This window comes from Elgaria multicarinata, chromosome 4 (genome assembly GCF_023053635.1).
Source record: "Elgaria multicarinata webbii isolate HBS135686 ecotype San Diego chromosome 4, rElgMul1.1.pri, whole genome shotgun sequence".
Classification (NCBI taxonomy): domain Eukaryota; kingdom Metazoa; phylum Chordata; class Lepidosauria; order Squamata; family Anguidae; genus Elgaria; species Elgaria multicarinata.
In genome coordinates this window covers 3,056,945-3,078,497 of record NC_086174.1, presented here as the reverse complement: position 1 = coordinate 3,078,497, position 21,553 = coordinate 3,056,945, and the positions used below count along the sequence as shown (strand labels likewise).

The 21,553-nt window shown below is 48.8% G+C and overlaps 1 protein-coding gene across 4 annotated transcripts in view; it reads right to left on the bottom strand.

Moving 5' to 3' along the window:
- The window catches only part of EFR3B (EFR3 homolog B), a 145,038-nt gene that overhangs the window by 14,373 nt on the left and 109,112 nt on the right, over positions 1–21,553 (bottom strand). For all 4 annotated transcript variants that reach the window (XM_063123733.1, XM_063123731.1, XM_063123734.1 and 1 more), the window contains exons 10-15: positions 19,134–19,295; positions 11,730–11,841; positions 9,650–9,695; positions 8,805–8,983; positions 7,633–7,708; positions 1,551–1,712 (exon numbers count right to left, since the gene is read on the bottom strand). In XM_063123733.1, coding sequence (XP_062979803.1) covers positions 1,551–1,712; positions 7,633–7,708; positions 8,805–8,983; positions 9,650–9,695; positions 11,730–11,841; positions 19,134–19,295 — 737 coding nt within the window. The remainder of the gene's footprint in view (positions 1–1,550; positions 1,713–7,632; positions 7,709–8,804; positions 8,984–9,649; positions 9,696–11,729; positions 11,842–19,133; positions 19,296–21,553) is intronic.

Here is a 21,553-nt window from a genome sequence, read left to right as displayed (position 1 = left end):
TTTCTCTATGCCTTCAATAACAGCGTCAGCTAAGGATAGTGTGTCTCCTCTGAATGAATGCTTGGAGGCCGTAATGGGATGGATGAGGAAAAACAAACTGAAGCTGAATCCAGACAAAACAGAGGTGCTTGCTGTCAAGGGCTCTGACCTAGGTTTGGAGGTGTGTCAACCAGTTCTGGATGGGGCTACACTCCCCCTGAAAGACTGGGTTCACAGTTTGGGGGTGCTCCTGGATCCGTCGCTCCAAATGACAGCCCAGATAAACGCGACGGCCAGGAGTGCCTACTATCAGTTTCGGCTGATACGCCAGCTGCGCCCCTTCCTAGAGTCGGAAGACCTAAAGACAGTAGTGCACGTGCTGGTAACCTCAAGGCTTGACTTCTGCAATGTGCTGTACATAGGGCTACCATTGTACCTAGTTCGGAAACTTCAACTAGTTCAAAATATGGCAGCCAGGTTGGTCACCGGTACATCTAGGGGTGAGCATATTACCCCAACATTAAAATCACTCCACTGGCTGCCGATTAGTTTCCAGGCAAAGTACAAAGTGTTGGTCGTTACCTTTAAAGCCCTAAATGGTTTGGGTCCAGGTTACCTGCGGGATCGCCTTCTCCCATACCGTCCGCCCCGCACACTCAGGTCCTCTGGGGAGAACTTACGTTAGTCAGCTAAAACTAGGCTGACATCAGTTTCCCAGAGGACCTTTTCTTCTGTCGCCCCTGGATAATGGAACGGCCTGCCAGAGGAGATTCATAATATTAACTCCCTCTGTGATTTTAAGGCAGCTTTAAAGACTAGCCTTTTCCGGCAGGCCAACTCAGATTAATGTAAAATCAAGAATTTTTAAGATGTATTGATTCCTGTTCTAATGTTGTTCCCCGCCTCGATCCAAAGGGAGAGGCGGGTGAGAAATAATATTATTATTATTATTATTATTATTATTATTATTATTATTATTATTATCTGACGACGAACCAGTTATGACGTTTGAAATGCGTGGGGACGTGGTGTACAAACTGGGCATGGCACAGCATGGCACATGAAACTATCAGCATGGCTGGTAGAGCTACAAGAAATTGAGCCAGTCACTTCTGCATGTGGGTGCTGAACCACTTTCAGGGGAGAAGATAAAAGAGGGGAGCAAAATGGGGTGGGTGGGGCAAAATGCCCCCCAAATAGCAGCCTATTTTAGCTCGAAGCTCTGACTGCCGGTAATGGAGCCTTAAAGAAGCGTTTCAGCCTTCTAGAACGGGAGAAAAACACACACGCAAAAGGCTGGAAAACGAAATGATCGTTGGTCAGGGGAAACAGGGTAGAGCCCAGGAAAGGGCGGGGGGTCTTCTTCTTCTTCTGGGGAGCCTACAGGGACTGGGTTCAGAACCCCTCCCTCATGAAGCCCTCTGCAATTTGCTGCCTGCCATCAGACACTGTCCTGCACCCCCCTTTGGCGCTCCCCTCACCCCCTCCTCCAAAGGAAGCCACAGGCACCCAGCAAAGCTATGGAGTGGGTTGGGAGACCCGCCGGCCCGCTGCCTTCACCCCGCACCTACCTGCATGGCCAGCACCAGCCGGATGAGGTCCACCACCACCTCCTCGTTGGCCAACTCAATGCTGATGAGGGCCAGCAGGCTGTAGAGGGCCTCGTAATGAGCGCGCCCGTTGTTCTCCTCCTTGCAAGTCAGGTACATGTGCCGGTAGAGGTGCTGGGCGTGCTGGGAAGAGAGGGAGGGGCGGTGGGCTGTGAGGCAGGCACCGAGCCACGGGCTCTTTGCATGCAGCGCTTTTGAAGTATTTCATCCCGCAGCTAAGTAGGATGGTTTTCTCCTAGGACTGCAAGGAGGGCAGTGCGGATCAGGGCCAGAGGCCCTGCCTTGCTCACAGAAGGTCCCAGTTCAATCCCTGGCATCTCCAGTTAAATGGAACTCAGGGAGCAGCCCATGAAAAGACACAGGAGGGCATGAAGCTGCCATCTCTACTGAGCCAGACTAGTATCGTCGACACGAACCGACAGCAGCAGCTCTCCAGGGTTTCAGGCAGAGATTCATAGAATCATAGAATAGCAGAGTTGGAAGGGGGCTAGAAGGCCATCGAGTCCAACCCCCTGCTCAATGCAGGAATCCACCCTAAAGCATCCCTGACAGAGGGTTGTCCAGCTGCCTCTTGAAGGCCTCTAGTGTGGGAGAGCCCACGACCTCCCTAGGTCACTGGTTCCATTGTCGTACTGCTCTAACAGTCAGGAAGTTTTTCCTGATGTCCAGCTGGAATCTGGCTGCCTTTAACTTGAGACCGTTATTCCGTGTCCTGCACTCCGGGAGGATCGAGAAGAGATCCTGGCCCTCCTCTGTGTGACAACCTTTTAAGTATTTGAAGAGTGCTATCTCTTCATAGGGCTTTGTTTCCAGACCCCTGATCATCCTGGTTGCCCTCCTCTGAACACGCTCCAGCTTGTCTCCAGCTTGTCACGCAGAAGTTGCCTGAACCGGGCAACTTCTGCATGGAAAAGTAGAGGCTCTGATGCTTAGGCAGTGTTAATCTAAGAGGGTCAAATCATGCTGCACTTCAAACTATGGATGGCTCATTTGATCTGGAATGGTGGCACAACCTCAGTGAGGGTCTTGGGGAGACTTACAAGAAGACCCCCTAAAAGACCGCAGACTCATCTGGAAGACCCCCAGATGTATATTCCAGGCCCCTGAGCCATAGGCATGAAGATACTTGGCTCAGCAATACTACAAACGAGAAGGATCTTGGAATTGTTGCAGATCACAAGCTGAATATGAGCCAACAGTGTGATGTGGTTGCAAGAAAGGCAAATGCTATTTTGGGCTGCATTAATAGAAGTATAGCTTCCAAATCGTGTGAATTACTGGTTCTTCTCTATTCGTCCCTGCTTAGGCCTCATCTAGAGTATTGCGTCCAGTTCTGGGCTCCACAATTCAAGAAGGACGCAGACAAGCTGGAGCGGGTTCAGAGGAGGGCAACCAGGATGATCAGGGGTCTGGAAACAAAGCCGTATGAAGAGAGACTGAAAGAACTGGGCATATTTAGCCTGGAGAAGACAAGATTGAGGGGAGACATGATAGCACTCTTCAAATACATTTATTTATTTATTTATTTATTTATTTACTTATTTACTTACTTATTTATTTATTTATTTATTACATTTCTATACCGCCCAATAGCCAGAGCTCTCTGGGCGGTATTTAAAAGGTTGTCACACAGCCATCTGTCAGGGATGCTTTAGGGTGGATTCCTGCATTGAGCAGGGGGTTGGACTCGATGGCCTTGTAGGCCCCTTCCAACCCTTCCAACTCTGCCATTCTATGATTCTAAGACGTACCAGAGAGAAACATGTCAATCAAGATAACATGCCCACATGGCAGCCATGTTTTAGTAAGCTCCAAGTTAACCCGTTCATAGTAATACCAGAGAGGTTCCCCAAAACACATAGGTATAACACGTGAGATATTGGGGAGGGGGAGACACCTAACTTTTGATTGGTGAATCACTTATTCACCTAACTTTTGATTGGTCTAATCACTTATTCATGTCTCATCACTCATTGGGGTCCCAACTTTTGGCCAAAAGAAGTGTATAAAAGCACAGATAGAAAAGGCTCCAGGGCTTGATGCCTCCCCCTAAATTTCCCCTTTTCCTCTACTTCACCTTGGTTTTTTTTGGATTAACAGACCCAAAGATCTGGGTAACTAGGAACCTCTTTACTTTTTTAAACTTTGGGACTTCGCATATTTTCTGGAGTTGGGACTTAGAATATTTCTTTAGGTTAAGACTGAAAGCTATCTCTGAAGATGGCATTTAGAACTATGTTTAAGTTTTTCTTTTCATTTCTAAATTTAATTATTCACACGCCTGTAATGATTTCACACAGCTTTTATATTCAAATAATGTGCAGGAGGAGGAATAGGGAAGGTTTAACGACTTTAGTTTCGTTTTGTTTTAGTTTAGCTTTAAACCCTGAGTCCAAAACAGGAGCAGAGAAGGAGGAGTCATAACAGTGTTAGAAGCTCAAGCTGCTAACCCTATTAGCTAACTTCGCAAGGCCCGCTTTGGCAACTGCAATTCTTTTAGCTAATCTAATATTTGTATTGCATTCTCTTTTATTGTAAGAGAGAGAGAGAGAGAGAGATTGTATACTTATATAACCATTAACAATCTCAGATATGCAGATGACACCACATTGATGGCTGAAAGCGAGGAGGAGCTGAGGAGCCTTATGACAAAGGTGAAAGAAGAAAGTGCAAAAGCTGGGTTGCAGTTAAACCTCAAAAAAACCAAGATTATGGCAACCAGCTTGATTGATAACTGGCAAATAGAGGGAGAAAACGTGGAGGCCGTGAGAGACTTTGTATTTCTGGGCGCAAAGATTACTACAGACGCTGACTGCAGCCAGGAAATCAGAAGACGTTTACTTCTTGGGAGGAGAGCAATGGCAAATCTTGATAAAATAGTTAGGAGTAGAGACACCACACTGACAACAAAGGTCCGCATAGTTAAAGCAATGGTATTCCCCGTAGTAACCTATGGCTGCGAGAGCTGGACCATAAGGAAGGCTGAGCGAAGGAAGAGAGATGCTTTTGAACTGTGGTGTTGGAAGAAAATTCTGAGCGTGCCTTGGACTGCAAGAAGATCAAACCAGTCCATACTCCAGGAAATAAAGCCAGACTGCTCACTTGAGGGAATGGTATTAAAGGCAAAACTGAAGTACTTTGGCCACATAATGAGAAGACAGGATACAGGAAGACAGGATATGATGTTATAGAATCAAAGAGTCAAAAGGGACCATGGAGATCATCTAATCCACCCTCTCAATGCAGGCTCTGCAGAGCAGGGTGAGGCTACAGCATCCCTGACAGGTGGCTGTCCGAGCGAAAGAGAGCTCACCACCTTGGGAGGTGGTCTGGTCCACCGCTGAGCAGTTCTCCCAGTTAGGACGTTTCTCCTAATGTCTAGCCAGAATCTGCCTCCTGCAACTTCCAACCATTCGTTCTAGTCCTGCTCTCTGGGGCAAGAGAGAACACATCTTGCTCCATCTTCTGCAAGACAACATGCCAGATATTGGAAGACTGCTATCATCATCATTATTATTATTATTATTATTATTATTATTATTATTTATTTATTTATTTATTTATATAGCACCATCAATGTACATGGTGCTGTACAGAGTAAAACAGTAAATAGCAAGACTCTGCCGCATAGGCTTACAATCTAATAAAATCATAGTAAAACAATAAGGAGGGGAAGAGAAGGCAAACAGGCACAGGGTAGGGTAAGCAGGCACAGGGTAGGGTAAAACTAACAGTAGAAAGTCTGCACAACATCAAGTTTTAAAAGCTTTAGGAAAAAGAAAAGTTTTTAGTTGAGCTTTAAAAGCTGCGATTGAACTTGTAGTTCTCAAATGTTCTGGAAGAGCGTTCCAGGCGTAAGGGGCAGCCGAAGAAAAAGGACAGAGCTGAGCAAGGGAAGTAGAGGACCTTGGGCAGGCGAGAAACATGGCATCAGAGGAGCGAAGAGCACGAGCGGGGCAATAGTGTGAGAGGAGAGAGGAGAGATAGGAAGGAGCTAGACCGTGAAAAGCTTTGAAGGTTAACAGGAGAAGTTTATATTGGATTCTGAAGTGAATTGGAAGCCAATGGAGAGATTTCAGAAGCGGAGTAACATGGTCAGAGCGGCGAGCCAAGAAGATGATCTTTGCGGCAGAGTGGTGAACAGAAACCAACGGACTGATGTCTCCTTGCAATTGTCTCCAACGTCTCCAACGGAATCATGCCTCCTTGCAATTGTCTCTTCTCTGAGCTAAAATGTACTCTGATCTTTTAAGCATTCCCCGAAGGACTTGGGTTTCCGCACCCCAGCCAGGATAGAGGGAGCGAGTCTCTAATCCTGGGAGGTTTCATGTAGCTACCATGACGAATAGCCCCTGATGGATTTCTGCCCCCGCTTCCTCCTTCACGAGTTTTCCCCTTTCCCTTTTCAATGCATCTAGCCCAATGGTCCTCACCACGTCTTGTAGCAGTAGGTTCCACAGCATCGTTCTGTGCTGTGTAATGTAAAGACTGCCTCCCGCATTTAAACAGCAATACACAGAACCAATGCAATATGGATTTAAACATTAGCCTAATGAAAAGCCAAAATGAATACTTTGGTATACGAGAAAACAAATCTGTAAAAGATTGGAGGAGCCAGTTAAAACTGCAGCCCCAAGAAGAACAGAGATTAAGCAAAGACAGCCTTGACCTGCTTCTTAAATAACTACGGTAATGAGGATGATTTATAAAGCACTTCAAAGATGTACAAAAATTGAACACCCAGGCTCTGAGCAGGAGTCTTAAAATGAGAAGAAAGGAAAAAGATGGATCGAGATAAAAAAGGAAGTTTCCCACACAAACCATTAAGCCTCCAGGCCCTTAAAACTTTAAACAGCCTCTCCCATGTCAGTGCTGCCCAGATGTGTTGAACTGCAACACCCATCATTCCCAGCCATGGCCATGCGATGGGAGTTGGAGTCCAGCACACCCAGGGGCACCAGTTGGGTGACGGCAGCTCTAGGTGGAGAGAGTTCATGGGTGGCCGAATGCTCCCTTCACAGTCAGGAGGACTCACAGCATTGTTCTAAGTCCTTCTCCGAGAGCTTTGCAAACCCTGACCTTGAATCGCAGCCCCAGAACCAACTTAAGACGTGGCCTCCCCAACACTGAGATGATTGCCGGGATTATATCTCTCAACGGGCACCTCTCCAACTGCCTCATTCCGCTAGCACAAATGACGCCGCACTAGCAGAAACGAGGTCCCAAACTAGGCCCAAGAGGAGAATCCATCTACAGATGTGTTTGCACAGCCGTGCAAGCGGTTGTGCATTATGCTCATGCAACCCACTGTGCAACTGGTTGTGTAAGCACAATTCTCATATACCACAGGATGTAGTGATGGCCACCCATATGGACGGCTTTAAAAGGGGGCTGGATAAATTCCTGGAGGAGAAGGCTACGCATGGCTACTAGCCCTGATGGTTGGGTGCTATCTCCAGTATCAGAGGCAGTGAGCCTGTGTGCACCAGTTGCTGGGGAACATGGGTGGGAAGGTACTGTTGCACCTGTGTACTGCCTTGTTGGTCCCTGGCCGACGGCTGGTTGGCCACTGTGTGAGCAGAGTGCTGAACGAGATGGACCCTTGGTCTGATCCAGCATCAGGGCACATATGCTCTTAACCGGTTGCACAATGGATTCGATGAAGCTCCACTAGCACTATTTGAGTTTGCAGAGCGACACAGTTGGATACTGCCATTTCATAGAATCATAGAATAGCAGAGTTGGAAGGGGCCCACAAGGCCATCGAGTCCAACCCCCCGCTCAATGCAGGAATCCACCCTAAAGCATCCCTGACAGATGGTTGTCCAGCTGCCTCTTGAAGGCCTCGAGTGTGGGAGAGCCCACCACCTCTGTAGGTAACTGGTTCCATTGTCTTTGTGGGCAAGGAGTGTCCTGTGGATGCTCTCGGGAGACACGGCCCTGCCCTGCTGACTCAAGTCCAGCTTACCGTCCGCCCTGTTTCAGGGTAACTCCCCCTCCCCTGCCACAAGTGCTTTGCACGCCCCTGAGCACCAGCCCGTACCTTCTTCATGAAGACGGTGTCCTGGCGAGAACACTTGTCCACTTTCAGCTTCAGGATGGAGATATCGCTGAGGGTGCTGTGCAGAGAGATGACAAGGGATGAAAATAAAAGGCGGCGGGAGGGGAAATATGGATGCAAATTGGGGGCCCTCCCCTTTAGCCGTTATCAGGAGCACTTCCGACCCGTGGTAAGACGACTACAATGTTCTCAGTCAACAGAGGTAGCCGGCAAGGGCGAAAATTCTGCAAGCTGAGCTGAAACAGCTGCAATTTTGCATTGACGTTATTAACCGTAAACATGGCTCCCCTCTGCAAAAGATTTTGCAACGCCCCTTGAAAGAGGACGGTCTCTGTGTTTCCATCGGCTGCACCATCCCTTGTCCTCAATTCACATAGCGCAGGCTTCCCCAACCTAGAGCCCTCCAGATGTGTTGGACTTCAGCCATGCTGGCTGGGAACGATAGGAGTTGCAGTCCAACACATCTGGCAGGCACCAGGAACGGCAAGGCTGATTGGTTACATCACCAATGATATAACCAATCATTTTATCTGCAATGTCACCGTGCTTACTATGTGATCCCTGATTGGCAGGATCACCTGCGTGGTTGATCTTGGAAGCAGCCGCTGCCGTTGCCAAGGGAAACAACTGTGCTGAACAGTATTAGGGGAGAAAGAGGCGGGGGAAAGTAAGGCTGTGCTCCGCTCCGTAACTCCGGATCCGAAGTGGAGCAGGCCAATCCGGACATCTGAAGCCCGGTTCTGGAGTGGATCGGGGAAGGTCCGGATTGACCCGAACCGGATCGGGATCTGAAGTGGTTTGGGGAGGGGGTGCACAGCCCTAGAAAAAAGCACTCGGGCAATCCGAAAACTGACGCATGAGTATATTCAAATGCGGGCCTCGTTTTATATAAATTGGAACGGAGAGATGGATCAGACTTGCTAGAAGTGAAGAGGAGGGTGTGTGCCAGGGATGGAGAACCAGTTCAGGAGGATGAAGTCACTGAACCACCAGGGTTACCACGGAAGGGGCGTGCAAGGAGGCAACCGTAGCACAAGGCGGCGAAAAGGGCGTCTCATTGCTCTTGACCTCGACGGCCTACGGTCCTCCTGCAGCCCACAAGGCCGGTTCCCGTTTCCCCGCCGCATCCCGAACGAAAGCCCAGGTCTGCCCACCTGATTGTCTGGAACTTGTGCTTGTTCCCGTGGCGGTCGATGAAGCTGATGAGAATCTGCAGGACGAAGAGGCGGATCTCCGCGTCCTCCATCAACGCCGCCGACAGGAGCCGGTCCAAGAAGGAGCTGGGGAGGGCCGTCAGCATGTTGCTGCACTGGAAGCCGGTGGAAACCTGCAGGTTCCGCAGAGGTCCCCTCCGTTAACCCGGGTCCCAGGGCTTGGTTGCAACACACACAACAGACCCACCGCCCCCAACCTGGCCCTTTCCAGATCTGTTGGACTGCAACTCCCAACGGCCACGCTGGTTGGGAATGATGGGAATTGCAGTCTTATGCATCTGGAGTCGGCCAGGATGATATAGTTGATGGGCAGCTACCACAATTAGGGACTAGATGCTGGGCGGCCATCCAGTTTCTTTCTGGAAGTCTCCACTTGCTCACAACCATTCAAGGATGTGGCTACAGCCCTACTGAGCTCTGGGCTGTGTAGGCAGTTGCCTGCAGTGCCCCACGCCCTCGGCTTCGAATTCGCCGTGATCTGGAGCCCACGGGTGTGGAGGGGGAGGGGGGGGTGCTGACAGGTGATCCATTACTGATCCGTAGGTGGTCGTGGTGGTGAGGAGCTAGGAGCCAGGGAGTCAAACTTGCAGGGATGGCGGTTGCTCAGGCTCAGCCCGAACTCAAGTCCTTTGCTGTCCCCTCCCGGGTCGAGGAGCAAGCCACAGCATGCCTAAAAGGGTGGATTTGCCCTGGAGCCTTAAAGTCACCACCACCACGTGACCAGCTGCTATTCGTCCCCTGCAAAGGCACATGCGAAATGGAGGAGCCGGGTGGCATACCTGCAGGAGCGATTTCAGCAGCATGATTTGCGTCAGACGATTCCTGTTCTCCCTAAAGAAAAAGATAAAACAAAACTCAAAATGAAATCAAAGAAGCGAGATAACGGAATTTAAGCAGCTGGAAGCAACCTTGTCTATGCAATGGGTTGGACCCTGCCCCCGTGTGACAGGACCACTGCCCTCTTTTTCCCCCATCCCCAAATTTGCTCTAGAGGGTTCCCTAACCCTCTACGTCAGATCTGGGGGCTGCGGGAGGGGCGGGGGCAGAACGAGAAATCTGTTCTTCCAGTGGATCCCTTCCAATCATAGAATCATAGAACAGCAGAGTTGGAAGGGGCCTACAAGGCCATTGAGTCCAACCCCCTGCTCAATGCAGGAATCTACCCTAAAGCATCCCTGGCAGATGGTTGTCCAGCTGCTTCTTGAAGGCCTCGAGTGTGGGAGAGCCCACCACACCTCCCTAGGTCACAGGTTCCATTGTCGTACTGCTCTAACAGTCAGGAAGTTTTTCCTGATGTCCAGCTGGAATCTGGCTTCCTTTAACTTGAGCCCGTTATTCCGTGTCCTGCACTCTGAAAGGATCGAGAAGAGATCCTGGCCCTCCTCTGTGTGACAACCTTTTAAGTCTTTGAAGAGCGCTCTCATGTCTCCCCTCAGCCTTCTCTTCTCCAGGCTAAACATGCCCAGTTCTTTCAGTCTCTCTTCCTAGGGCTGTTTCCAGACCCCTGACCATCCTGGTTGCCCTCCTCTGAACATGCTCCAACTTGTCTGCGTCCTTCTTGAATTGTGGAGCCCAGAATGGTGGAACACGGCTACAACCCAACGCAACAAACAAGCAAATACAAGTTCTGCACAAACTCTTCTGTGGACGTTTCATAAAACAAAACTGCGTTCACTCCAGCCATGGGGTGGGGGAGGCTAGGGCCCTGCCAGGCTTCCATGGTGAGGTTGAGAGACAGGGGGAAAGAGAAAACAATTCAGCCTTCCCAGTGGGAACAAGATACGGGGGAATAAGGAAGACCAGATGGTGCCTTCGGTGGGGGTGACCCCCAATGTCTCCCCTGCACTCTTGGAAGGCTTCCAAGTGGGACCAACCCACCCACCTTGCCCTGAGACCAACTGAGCCTAAGCCGTGTAGTCTAGGGAAATATTGTCCCCCCCTCACACACATTTTACTGCAACTCACTCTTCAGTGAGGCTAATCCCATTTGCCGCCACAATGGCTAATCTTAGAAGCACCCATTGCAAAGATGTCAAAAGGTGCCGGAAAGGCTTGATCTCATTCATAGAACCATAGAATAGTTGAGCTGGAAGGGGCCTATAAGGCCATCGAGTCCAACCCCCCGCTCAATGCAGGAATCACACGTAGAATCATAGAATAATAGTAGATACTATTCATAGAATAGTATCATCATCCGTAAGACTCCCTGATTTCAGTGCGGCTTCCTCTGAAGTAAGTCCGCAGAGGAATGCTGCCTAGAATCAGAGGACTTGACGTTTGGGCTTGTCGTGCGAAAACGACTTGAGGAACAAGGAAGAAATGGAGACAGCCCACCCCACCCCACCCCAATCCTCTCTTTCTGGTGTTTGGCATAGCCCAAAGTTAACCTCAGGATCCAGGATTCAGAATCAAAAGGATGTTGTTGTTTTTTAAGTGGTGGGAGCTGCAAACATGATACCTCCCCACGCCCAAAGAGGCACCATCAAGGAAAGGCTATCATTTCTGCAAGAATCATAGAATAGCAGAGTTGGAAGGGGCCTACAAGGCCATCAAGTCCAACCCCCTGCTCCATGCAGGAATCCACCCTAAAGCATCCCCGACAGATGCTTATCCAGCTGCCTCTTAAAGGCCTCTAGGGTGGGAGAGCCCACAACCTCACCAGGCAACTGATTCCATTGTCATACTGCTCTAACAGTCAGGAAGTTTTTCCTGATGTCCAGCTGGAATCTGGCTTCCTTTAACTTGAGCCCGTGATTCCGCTATTGTCTTAAAGGGGAGGGAGAAGAGGGAGAAAGAAAAAGAAGACCAGAAAAGGCCAACAGAGGAGAGAAAGGCGAAGAAGGAAAAAAAGGTACTTGTCCTCACCCAGCCTTGCCCGTGTCTAGAGGGTGGTGCAGAGAAGGAAGCGGAACTTTACTCATGATAAAGAGCATGACCTCCGACCTCTGATAGGTGGGCAGGGTGCTGGCAAAGGAACCTGGGGAAAGACAGAGCAGGAAGAGCATGCAAGGCAGTTGAGTGGGGGGCACAGAGGGGCCACAGGAGCCTGAGGCGGGGACGGGGGAACCCTTCTCAAGCAGGCGGTGGAGGAGAGCAATTCACCAAGACAACCACCCAGAGAGCGGTATATAAATGCATTAAATAAATAAATAAACGATGGCTTTTGCTATGGCGAGCAGTGCCCCCCCACCTGCCACCCCCCTCTCCAATGGTCAAGAAGGAGCAGGGGCGACCCGGATCAGTGCTGAAGAAAGAAGCCAGCCTGTTCCAGGGAAACCAGCTTCTTTCATGAGGGCTACCGGCTTAGATGTTTTTAAAAAGGGAATTGAACAAATGCATGCGGAAGAGGTAGCCCCTCAGCAAAGGCTGGCCACAACGACCCGACTGAACCTCCAGGACTGGACGCAGCGCGCCTCGGAATATCAGCTGTGAGGTACGGCAGCTGCCTCCGAGTCTTGTGAATTGTCTTCCCAAGAACTGCCTTTTTTTTTTAATGGTGTGCTGCTTTTAATGCTGCACTGGTTTTAAACGTTTGAATTAGTTGGATGTATTTTATGGTGTTTTTATTAGTGTTGTACCCCGCCTCGATCCAGAGGGAGAGGAAGATAACAAATGATGATGATGATGATAATGATGATGATTATACAACTTTAAAGCCCCAAATGACTTGGAGGCTGCATGAACGACAGTCTTCTCCTATGCGCAGTGCCTTGCATGAGTATTCACCCCACCTCCCTTTGACTTGTCCACAAAATTCCCCACAGAGCCTCACTCTTTGAGTCCTTTTAAGATCACTGGCACATGTATTGGTGCAGGTTTTAATTTGGTCCAATTCGTCGTGTTTTTACTCTTTATTGCTGGTTATATCTTGGTTATACAATGTGCTGTTTTTAGTCATTGCACACTGACTTGGGTGATTAGGTGGTTTAAAAGTAGATTTAATTAACGAACAAACATTGGTCTCACCCAGCAGGGCTCTTTATGAGTAGTTTTTCTCACTGGTTTTGTCAGCAAGGGCCTTGCTCAACTCATTAAAATGCAATGGAAAGGAGATAAATTATTATTATTATTATTATTATTATTATTATTATTATTATTATTATTATTTATTTATATAGCACCATCAATGTACATGGTGCTGTACAGAGTAAAACAATAAATAACAAGACCCTGCCGCATAGGCTTACATTCTAATAAAATCATAATAAAACAATAAGGAGGGGAAGAGAATGCACCAAACAGGCAGTATAAAAGTCAGAACAAAATCAAGTTTTAAAAGCTTTAGGAAAAAGCTTTAAACTAACCTGCCTTGCCTTCAGAAGTGTTGGACTGCAACTCCCATCATTCCCAGACAGCAGGGCCAACACATCTGGGTGTGTGTGCAAGGTTGGGTAAGGCTGCTTTTCATAGAATCATGGAATAGCAGAGTTGGAAGGGGTCTACAAGGCCATCAAGTCCAACCCCCTGCTCAATGCAGGAATCCACCCTAAAGCATCCCTGACAGAGGGTTGTCCAGCTGCCTCTTGAAGGTCTCTAGTGTGGGAGAGCCCACCACCTCCCTACGTAACTGATTCCACTGTTGTACTGCTCTAACAGTCAGGATGTTTTTCCTGACGTCCAGCTGGAATTTTCCTGATGTCCAGCTAGTTAAACTATGGAATTTACAATGTCAAGATGTGGTGATGGCCACCACTTTGGATGGCTTTAATGAAGGATTGGGCAAATTCCTGCAGGAGAAGGCTATCAATGGCTGCTAGTCCTGAATCTATGCTACTTCCAGAATCAGAGGTGTATGCCTATGTGCACCAGTTGCTGGGGAACATGGATGGGAGGGTGCTGTTGCACTCCTGTTCCGCTTGTGGGTTTCCCATGGGCAGCTGTTTGGCCACTGTGTGAACAGAACACTGGATGAGATGGACCCTTGGTCTGGTCCAGCATCAGGGCTCTTCTGAGGTGCTTAGCTTCTTATGTTCGGTCCGCAGAAGGTCCTAGGTTCAACCCCCAGCAGGTAGACTCGGCAGCAGATTCACTCGGAGCGCTCACAGTGTCTTCCCGCCCACAAAAGCTGTCTACGTAAACTCTAAGAGAATTCCTTTTTCCTCCGTCCGTGTCAAAAAACCATCCGGACAGAAGAATCATCTCTTTTCGGGCTTTCTCTCTCCCTCTGCCACCAACACTGGTGTTTCCTGGGGTGAGCCTGACCTCTGCTGGCCATGCGCCGCATGAAACCATGCTCTGACGGTGTCTGCTCTTTTTTCCTCCTGCTGATCAGCCTCCAATGGAAGAGCATCGGTCACACTTCTTTCCTTTTGTTACAATTCCACTCCAGAACCTGTTTTTATGCTGCTCAGCCTTGGAACATGGAGATAATGACGAAAGCATGTGCAGAAGGGGGTGTCGTGACTAGGCCTGTTCTCCTTAGGCTGGGGGAAGGAGTTTCAGGCGGTCAATCAGAATCAGATTCTGAAGCAGAAGAGGCAGTACCAGATTCCAGCTGGACATCAGGAAAAACTTCCTGACTGTTAGAGCAGTACGACAACAGAACCAATGATCTAGGGAGGTTGTGGGCTCTCCCACACTGGAGGCCTTCGAGAGGCAGCTGGACAACCCTCTGTCAGGGATGCTTTAGGGTGGATTCCTGCAGGAAGAAGGGGGTTGGACTCGATGGCCTTGTAGGCCCCTTCCAACTCTGCTATTCTATGATTCTATGATTCTATGAAACGTACCAGCCTATACGGTGAGTGGAGGAGGTGACTCTCACGGGCTCGTCACCAGCTGGGGATGAACCTTCGCCAGACCTTATCATTGAAAACGTTAACAATACACACTCTGCGGGAAATCAGTATTCTTCAGAGAGGAAGGGCACTTAAAGGCTAGTTGATCCTAGAGTATGCCGCAGACTCAAACGGGTGGAGCTAAAGGAAGATGAGAGAAGGTCGGCCCGGCTACCTTCTCGCCAAAGGCTTCCTCAGACAGAACCAGCCTCCTTGAAGTCAAAGCGTTCTGGGGAAAGGGCTTGCCCTTTTTCTTGAAAGGACAATCATCTCGCTTACTTTGCATAGTTTTGCCTAGAGGAAAGTTCCTAGAGTTTAGACTCTCTTCAGGTAGGAAGAGACGTTTATTGCCTGAATAAAGCTGTGTGGATTACGTGGCAGGCCTCTTCATTGTCTCCCAATAAGGCGGGAGGTTTTGGGGAAACGTGACAGCAGGCATCTGAGGACTCCCTAGAGAGCAGGATAGGGACCTTGATGGATCTGACCCATAAGCCTGAGGTTTAAAAACTTTGTTTTAACTAGGGATGTGCTCTGCTTCTCTTCGGTTCAGAGAAGTAGGAGCGAGGCGGCCTAACTCGCCTCCGGAAAAGGCAGAGGCAAAGAGAGTCAGGGGGCTGCAGATCGAAGCGAAGAGGATCGCCTCAATCCAGAGCTTCGTCTGCAGGTAAGTGGGGGGGGAGGGAGACTCATCTGGCGCTGCCGGCGCCGCCATCCATGCGGCGGCGGTGCCAGGTAAGGGAGCAGGGAGGAGGGACGCTTACCTGTGTCCATCGCGGGCTTCAATTGAGGCCCTGGTTGAAGGCGGAAGTGAAGGCCGAGGCCTCTTCCGGCTTCAACCGGGGCCTCAATTGAAGCCCGCGACGGATGCAGGTAAGGGGGCGTGTAGTGGTGGCTTATCTTGCGCCGTCGCCACTGCCGCCACCCATGTAGCGTTGGTGGCGAAGACGGATCTTGCTCCGCGGAGTGGGAGACAGGCGGAGCGGCGCAAAGAGGATCGGGCTCGATCCGGATTTTCCGGATCGGGCTACGAAGCGGATTGGGGGGGTCCGTGCACGCCCCTAGTTTTAACTAGAAAGGTCGTGGATTGAAATGGGATTTGTGACATGCTCTACGGTACCTACAGAGTATCCCCCCAGCCCCCTTGATCCCAGAAAAGGGTTCAATGAATTTCAGGACTGGTCCAGTAACTCACTTCAGGGCTTAGACGGCGAGCCAATTATCTGGATGGGTTTCCTTTAGTGCTGGGCCAAATCCTGTTTTCCTTGAGCAGGGGAAGAAATACACTCAGGTTCTGAGAGAAGCTGCTTTTTTAAAAAAATATTGATTGATTGATTGCTCCACTGCTGTGAATTTTAAATAGGCTGATTGTTACAAATGCCTTTTATTAGCACTAATTATGATTGCATTTATCATTGCTCTATGAGACACTGGGGTTGGGAGAAGCCGAATTAAATTTGATAGATTAACTGAACACAAGCAAACCCCAGTGAATATCAGTTGCTTTATCACGAGAGGGACGGCGAGGTTTGACTCCAAACCAGCCGTGGCCCACCTGGCGCACTCGAGATGTATTCAACTACAAGTCCCATACCCCCATCCACGGGGATGCTGGGAGTTATTGTCCACCACATCCTGATAGCACCAGGTTGAGGTTTCAAATGCAACTCACGGGCAGGATAAAAAATTTAGGAAGAGTGGGAGTGAAGTCCCTTGAGTTGACCCTACTTGGAAAGGGAAAAACCTGATCCCAGTTAAGGAGACAGGTTGATTATCTGGATGGATTTCCTTTTTGAAAGCACTTCTACAACAGCCAGTGAGCTTATTTCTTGAGGCACCAAGAGAGATAAATCCGTCACCGATGGATCCATATCCATCCACAGCGTTTCACACAAAATTGCTTCAGCTAAACGTAGTGACAGCTGCTGTGGAGGTTTCTATGTTTCTATGATTCTATGAGGTCCATGCGGTGGACGGGCGGGGAAGGGAGGCACGTGCAGAGTTGGTGGTTGCCACGAGCTGAATGTAAGATTGCACAAAGAGCCCTGCTGGATCATAGAATCATAGAATAGCAGAGTTGGAAGGGGCCAACAAGGCCATCGAGTCCAACCCCCTGCGCAATGCAGGAATCCACCCTAAAGCATCCCTGACAGATGGTTGTCCAGCTGCCTCTTGAAGGCCTCTAGTGTGCGAGAGCCCACTACCTCCCTAGGTAACTGGTTCCATCGTCGTACTGCTCTAACAGTCAGGAAGTTTTTCCTGATGTCCAACTGGAATCTGGCTTCCTGTCACTTGAGCCCGTTATTCCGTGTCCTGCACTCTGGGAGGATCGAGAAGAGATCCTGGCCCTCCTCTGTGTGACAACCTTTTAAGTATTTGAAGAGTGCTCTCATGTCTCCCCTCCATCTTCTCTTCTCCAGGCTAAACATGCCCAGTTCTTTCAGTCTCTATTCATAGGGCTTTGTTTCCAGGCCCCTGATCATCCTGGTTGCCCTCCTCTGAACACACCACAGGCTCAGCTTGCAGCTGGAGAGGGGGGTTGGTTAGGGGTCGTTCCTAGCTCTCCTCTACAGATCTGTATCGGGGGCGGAATGAACCCCTTTGTTAGATCAATGTAACAAAGGTCTTGGAAGCTCAGCAGAAGGTCTTGGAAGCTCAGTTCCACTCTGGGGGACATCCCTGGATCCTCTCTCCAGCTGCAAGTTTGGGAGAAAGAACAGGCCTACAATGCTTATTTATTAATTTATTTGCTACATTTATATCCTGCCGTCATGCATGATTCTCCTCCTCTATCCTCACGACAACCTTGCGAAGTAGGTTAGGCTGAGAATGAGTGATTGGCCCAAAGTCAGCCAGTGAGCTTCATGGCTGAGTGGGGACTAGAACCTGGGTCTGCCAAACCCCAGTCCAACACTCTAACCACCCCGCTGCAGTGGCTCACGTGCGCCAGAGGGCAGTAGCACACTTGTCGCGGTGAGCAAGTCTGCGGGCTTTTGTCAGAAAAATACTGAAATACTTCTTCACATCTTCAGTGTGTGAACGCCTGCGACGTTGCGTATGTTGGCCTGACGAGGGTCCCATTTGCGCAAGTGGGGCATTTATAGACAAGAATGAGCTGCCATTTCTGTGGAAAACGGCAGCTCGTGGAGGGCGTGGGCGCCTGCGCCCTGCTGCCGACAGTCTGTGGTCCACCCAGTCTGTGGTCCACCCAGCTGTTTTACTCTGTACAGCACCATGTACATTGATGGTGCTATATAAATAAATAAATAAATAATAATAATAATAGTTCACCCAGTGCCATTTTGTTGGGGTTGGGTAAGTGGCAGGGGTGTTGCCTGTTCCCTTCCATCTGTCGGGTGGAGTCGATTGCTCCCTTTGAAGAGACCAGGCCTTGATTACTAATCAATAAAGCGCTTTTGAACCCTCTGTCGCTGGAATGGTGGAGTCGTGCTTAAGGGCTGTTTGGATCTCGTCCTTGGGTGAAAAGAACATTGATCTAACAGGGGTTTGGTGCATCCATCCATTTGGCGAGACCACATCACGCCAGTCCTTTTCCAGCTTCCTTGGCTGCCAGTCCAGGTCCAGGCCCGGTTCAAAGTGCTGGTATAAAGCCCTAAATGACTTCGGGGCAAGTTATCTGAAGGAACACCTCCTCCCATATGTATCTGCCCAGATCCTAAGATCCTCCTCAGGGGTCCTTCTCTGCGAGCCCCTGCCAAAGGAAGTGAGGCAGGTGGCTCCCATGAGGAGGGCCTTCTCTGCTGTGGCACCCCGGCTGTGGAATGAGCTCCCTAAGGAGGTTCGCTTGGCACCTACATTATATGCTTTTAGACGCCTTTTTATTCTCCCAGTCTATAAATAAATTTTAACAGTCTATAAATAAATTTTAACTTGGGTGTTCTAAATTCGTAATTTTGCATTGCTGCTGTTTTTATCTGGTTGAGCTTTTATATTGTATTTTATAGTATGGTTTTATACTGTTGTTTTATACTTTGTATGTTTTTAATTTTTGTGAACTGCCCAGAGAGCTCCGGCTATTGGGCGGTATAGAAATGTAATAAGTAAATAAATAAATAAATCCCTAGTCTCAAGTTTCCAGCCCTTATGGTGTCTGAGAAGTTCCTGTGGGCCTGATGAATCTCATGCTCCTGTTTGCGTGCACATGCGTCTCTTTCTCCCAATGCATTTATTTATTTATTTATTTATTTATTTATTTATTTATTACATTTTTATACCGCCCAATAGCCAAAGCTCTCTTTAAGGGGCAGGGTTCAAATGCTCCTGCTGTCTCTCTCTTGCTGTGTCGCTTTTCTAAAAACAACAGAACTATGAGAGAGAGAGAGAGAAAGTTGGTGAAAATAAGCACAGGCATGCAAATTCACAGGGTCTATTGTGGTCGTAGGATTCGGATGAGGAGAGTGGAGGATCCATAGACCTGGCTAGAATTCCTCCCCGCTGCTTGGGATGGGAAAAAGAGCTTTGGGGTGCCTTGTCCTACCTGTGGTCTTGATGACGGCCTCCTGGAACATCCTCTCTTCATGCTCCTTGATGATCTTGGTGCCACCAGCGATGGCACAATCGTAGCTGCCTGTGAGGGCATAATCGATGCTCAGGCGCAGCTGCCTCAGCAGGGTATTGAAGACCTCCAGCACGGTTGGCCCTGGAAGGAGGACAGAACAGATTGGATTCAACACCAGGGCAGTCCTCCCTTCGGCCTCCTCTGCACAGGAAGCTGGAGGTTCTCCACAAACCGAAATGGAGACGGCTTTCCTGGGTAGGGATTTGCATACATTTATATTCCAGTTAGAGGATTCACCTTTTCTAGGTGCAGAAACTGGGGTCCCTTGGTAGACTCTTTGGCCTTTCCTACAGATAAAGTGCTGGTATTGACATTTAAAGCCCTAAACGGTTTGGGGCTAGATTATTTGAAGGAACATATGTACCTCCCAAATGTACCTGCCCGGACCTTAAGATCATCTACAGGGGCCCTTCTCCGTGAGCCCCTGCCAAAGGAAGTGAGGGAGGTGGCTACTAGGAGGAAGGCCTTCTCCACTGTGGCACCCCAGTTGTGGAATGAGCTCCCCAGAGAGGTCTGCCTGGCACCTACACTGTACCCCTTTCGTCGCCAGCTGAAGACCTTTTTATTCTCTCCGTATTTTAACACTTAATTTTAACTTAAATTTAATTTTTACTGTTCTAACTCTGTATTTTAATCTTATATCAATTTTGCTGCGTGGTTTTATCCTGGTTGTGCTTTTTATACTGTATTTTTTGTTGTACTTTTAACCTGCAGCTCGTGCAAAATGCAGCGGCCAGATTGATTTCGGGAACCAGAAGGTTCGACCATATAACACCTGCTCTGGTCCGCTTGCACTGGCTGCCTGTATGTTTCCGAGCCCAATTCAAGGTGCTGGTTTTGACCTATAAAGCCTTACACAGCTTGGGACAACAATACCTGACGGAACGCCTCTCCTGATGTGAATATACCTGGTCACCACGTTCAACGTCGAAGGTCCTCCTCCGGGTGCCTACTCCGAGAGAGGCTCGGAGTGTGGCAATGAGGGACAGGGCCTTTTCGGTGGTGGCCCCCAGACTATGGAATGATCTCCCTGACGAGGCTCGCCTGGTGACAATGCTGCTATCTTTCCGGCGCCAGGTTAAGACTTTCCTCTTTGCCCAGGCATATGGCGGCACATCTTAATCACCCACATGTTTAGTTTTTTAATGGTTTTTAATGCTTTATGTGTGTATGTTCTGTGTTTTAGAATTTTAAATTTTGTATACTTGTTTTTATCTCAATTTTAGAATTCCTGTAAACCGCCCAGAGAGCCCTGGCTATGGGAGCGGTATAGAAGTGTAATAAATAAATAAATAAATAAATAAATAAACCTGTTGGTTGTTTTATTATGGTTTTAATTTTTGTGAACCGCCCAGAGAGCTTCGGCTATTGGGTGGTATAGAAATGTAATAAATAAATAAATAAATAAATAAATAAAATATGCAGGAGCCCGACGTTCAAGGCCAAACCAGATGTCGTGTAGGGGAAATGAAATGAAAAATCCCTTGCTTGACAACCAGGTGGTGCAGTGGCAAATATTGAAGCACTGGCACCCATCATGACATTGTGAAGAGCTCCAAAGGGATCTCTCCAAGCGGGGAGAGTGGGCATCCGAATGGCAGATGCGGATCAATGTCAGCAAGTGCAAGGTGATGCACATTGGGGCAAAACCCTGAACTTCAAGTATAACCTGATGGGATCTGTGTTGGTGGGGGCCGAACAAGACAGAGATCTTGGGATTGTGGTGGACAGCTCGATGAAAATGTCCACCCTGTGTGTGGCCACTGTAAAGAAGGCAAACTCCATGTTAGGCATGATAAGAAAAGGAATTAAGAATAAAACAGCCAGTATCCTACTGGCCTTATACAAATCAATGGTGCGACCACACTTAGAATACTGTGTACAGTTCTGGTCACCACACCTGAAAAAAGGATATCATAGAGCTGGAAAAAGTGCAGAAAAGGGCAACTCAAATGATGAAGGGGCTGGAGCATCTCCCCTACGAGGGAAGGTTACATCAACTGGGATTGTTTAGCTTGGGAAAAAGGAGGCTGAGGGGAGACATGATGGAGGTGCACAAAATCCATGCATGGTGTGGAGAATGCGGACAGGGAGACATTCTTCTCTCCCTCTCAAAATACTAGAACCCAGGGTCATCCCATGAAACTGATCGGTGAGAAATCCAGGACAAATAAAAGGAAGGAGTTCTTCACACAGCACATAGTTAAATTATGGAACTCACTACCAGAAGATGTAGTGATGGCCACCAATCCGGATGGCTTCAAAAGGGGGTTGGATAAATTCCTGCAGGAGGCGAAGGCTAGCCATGGCTACTAGACCTGACGGTTGAGTGCTATCTG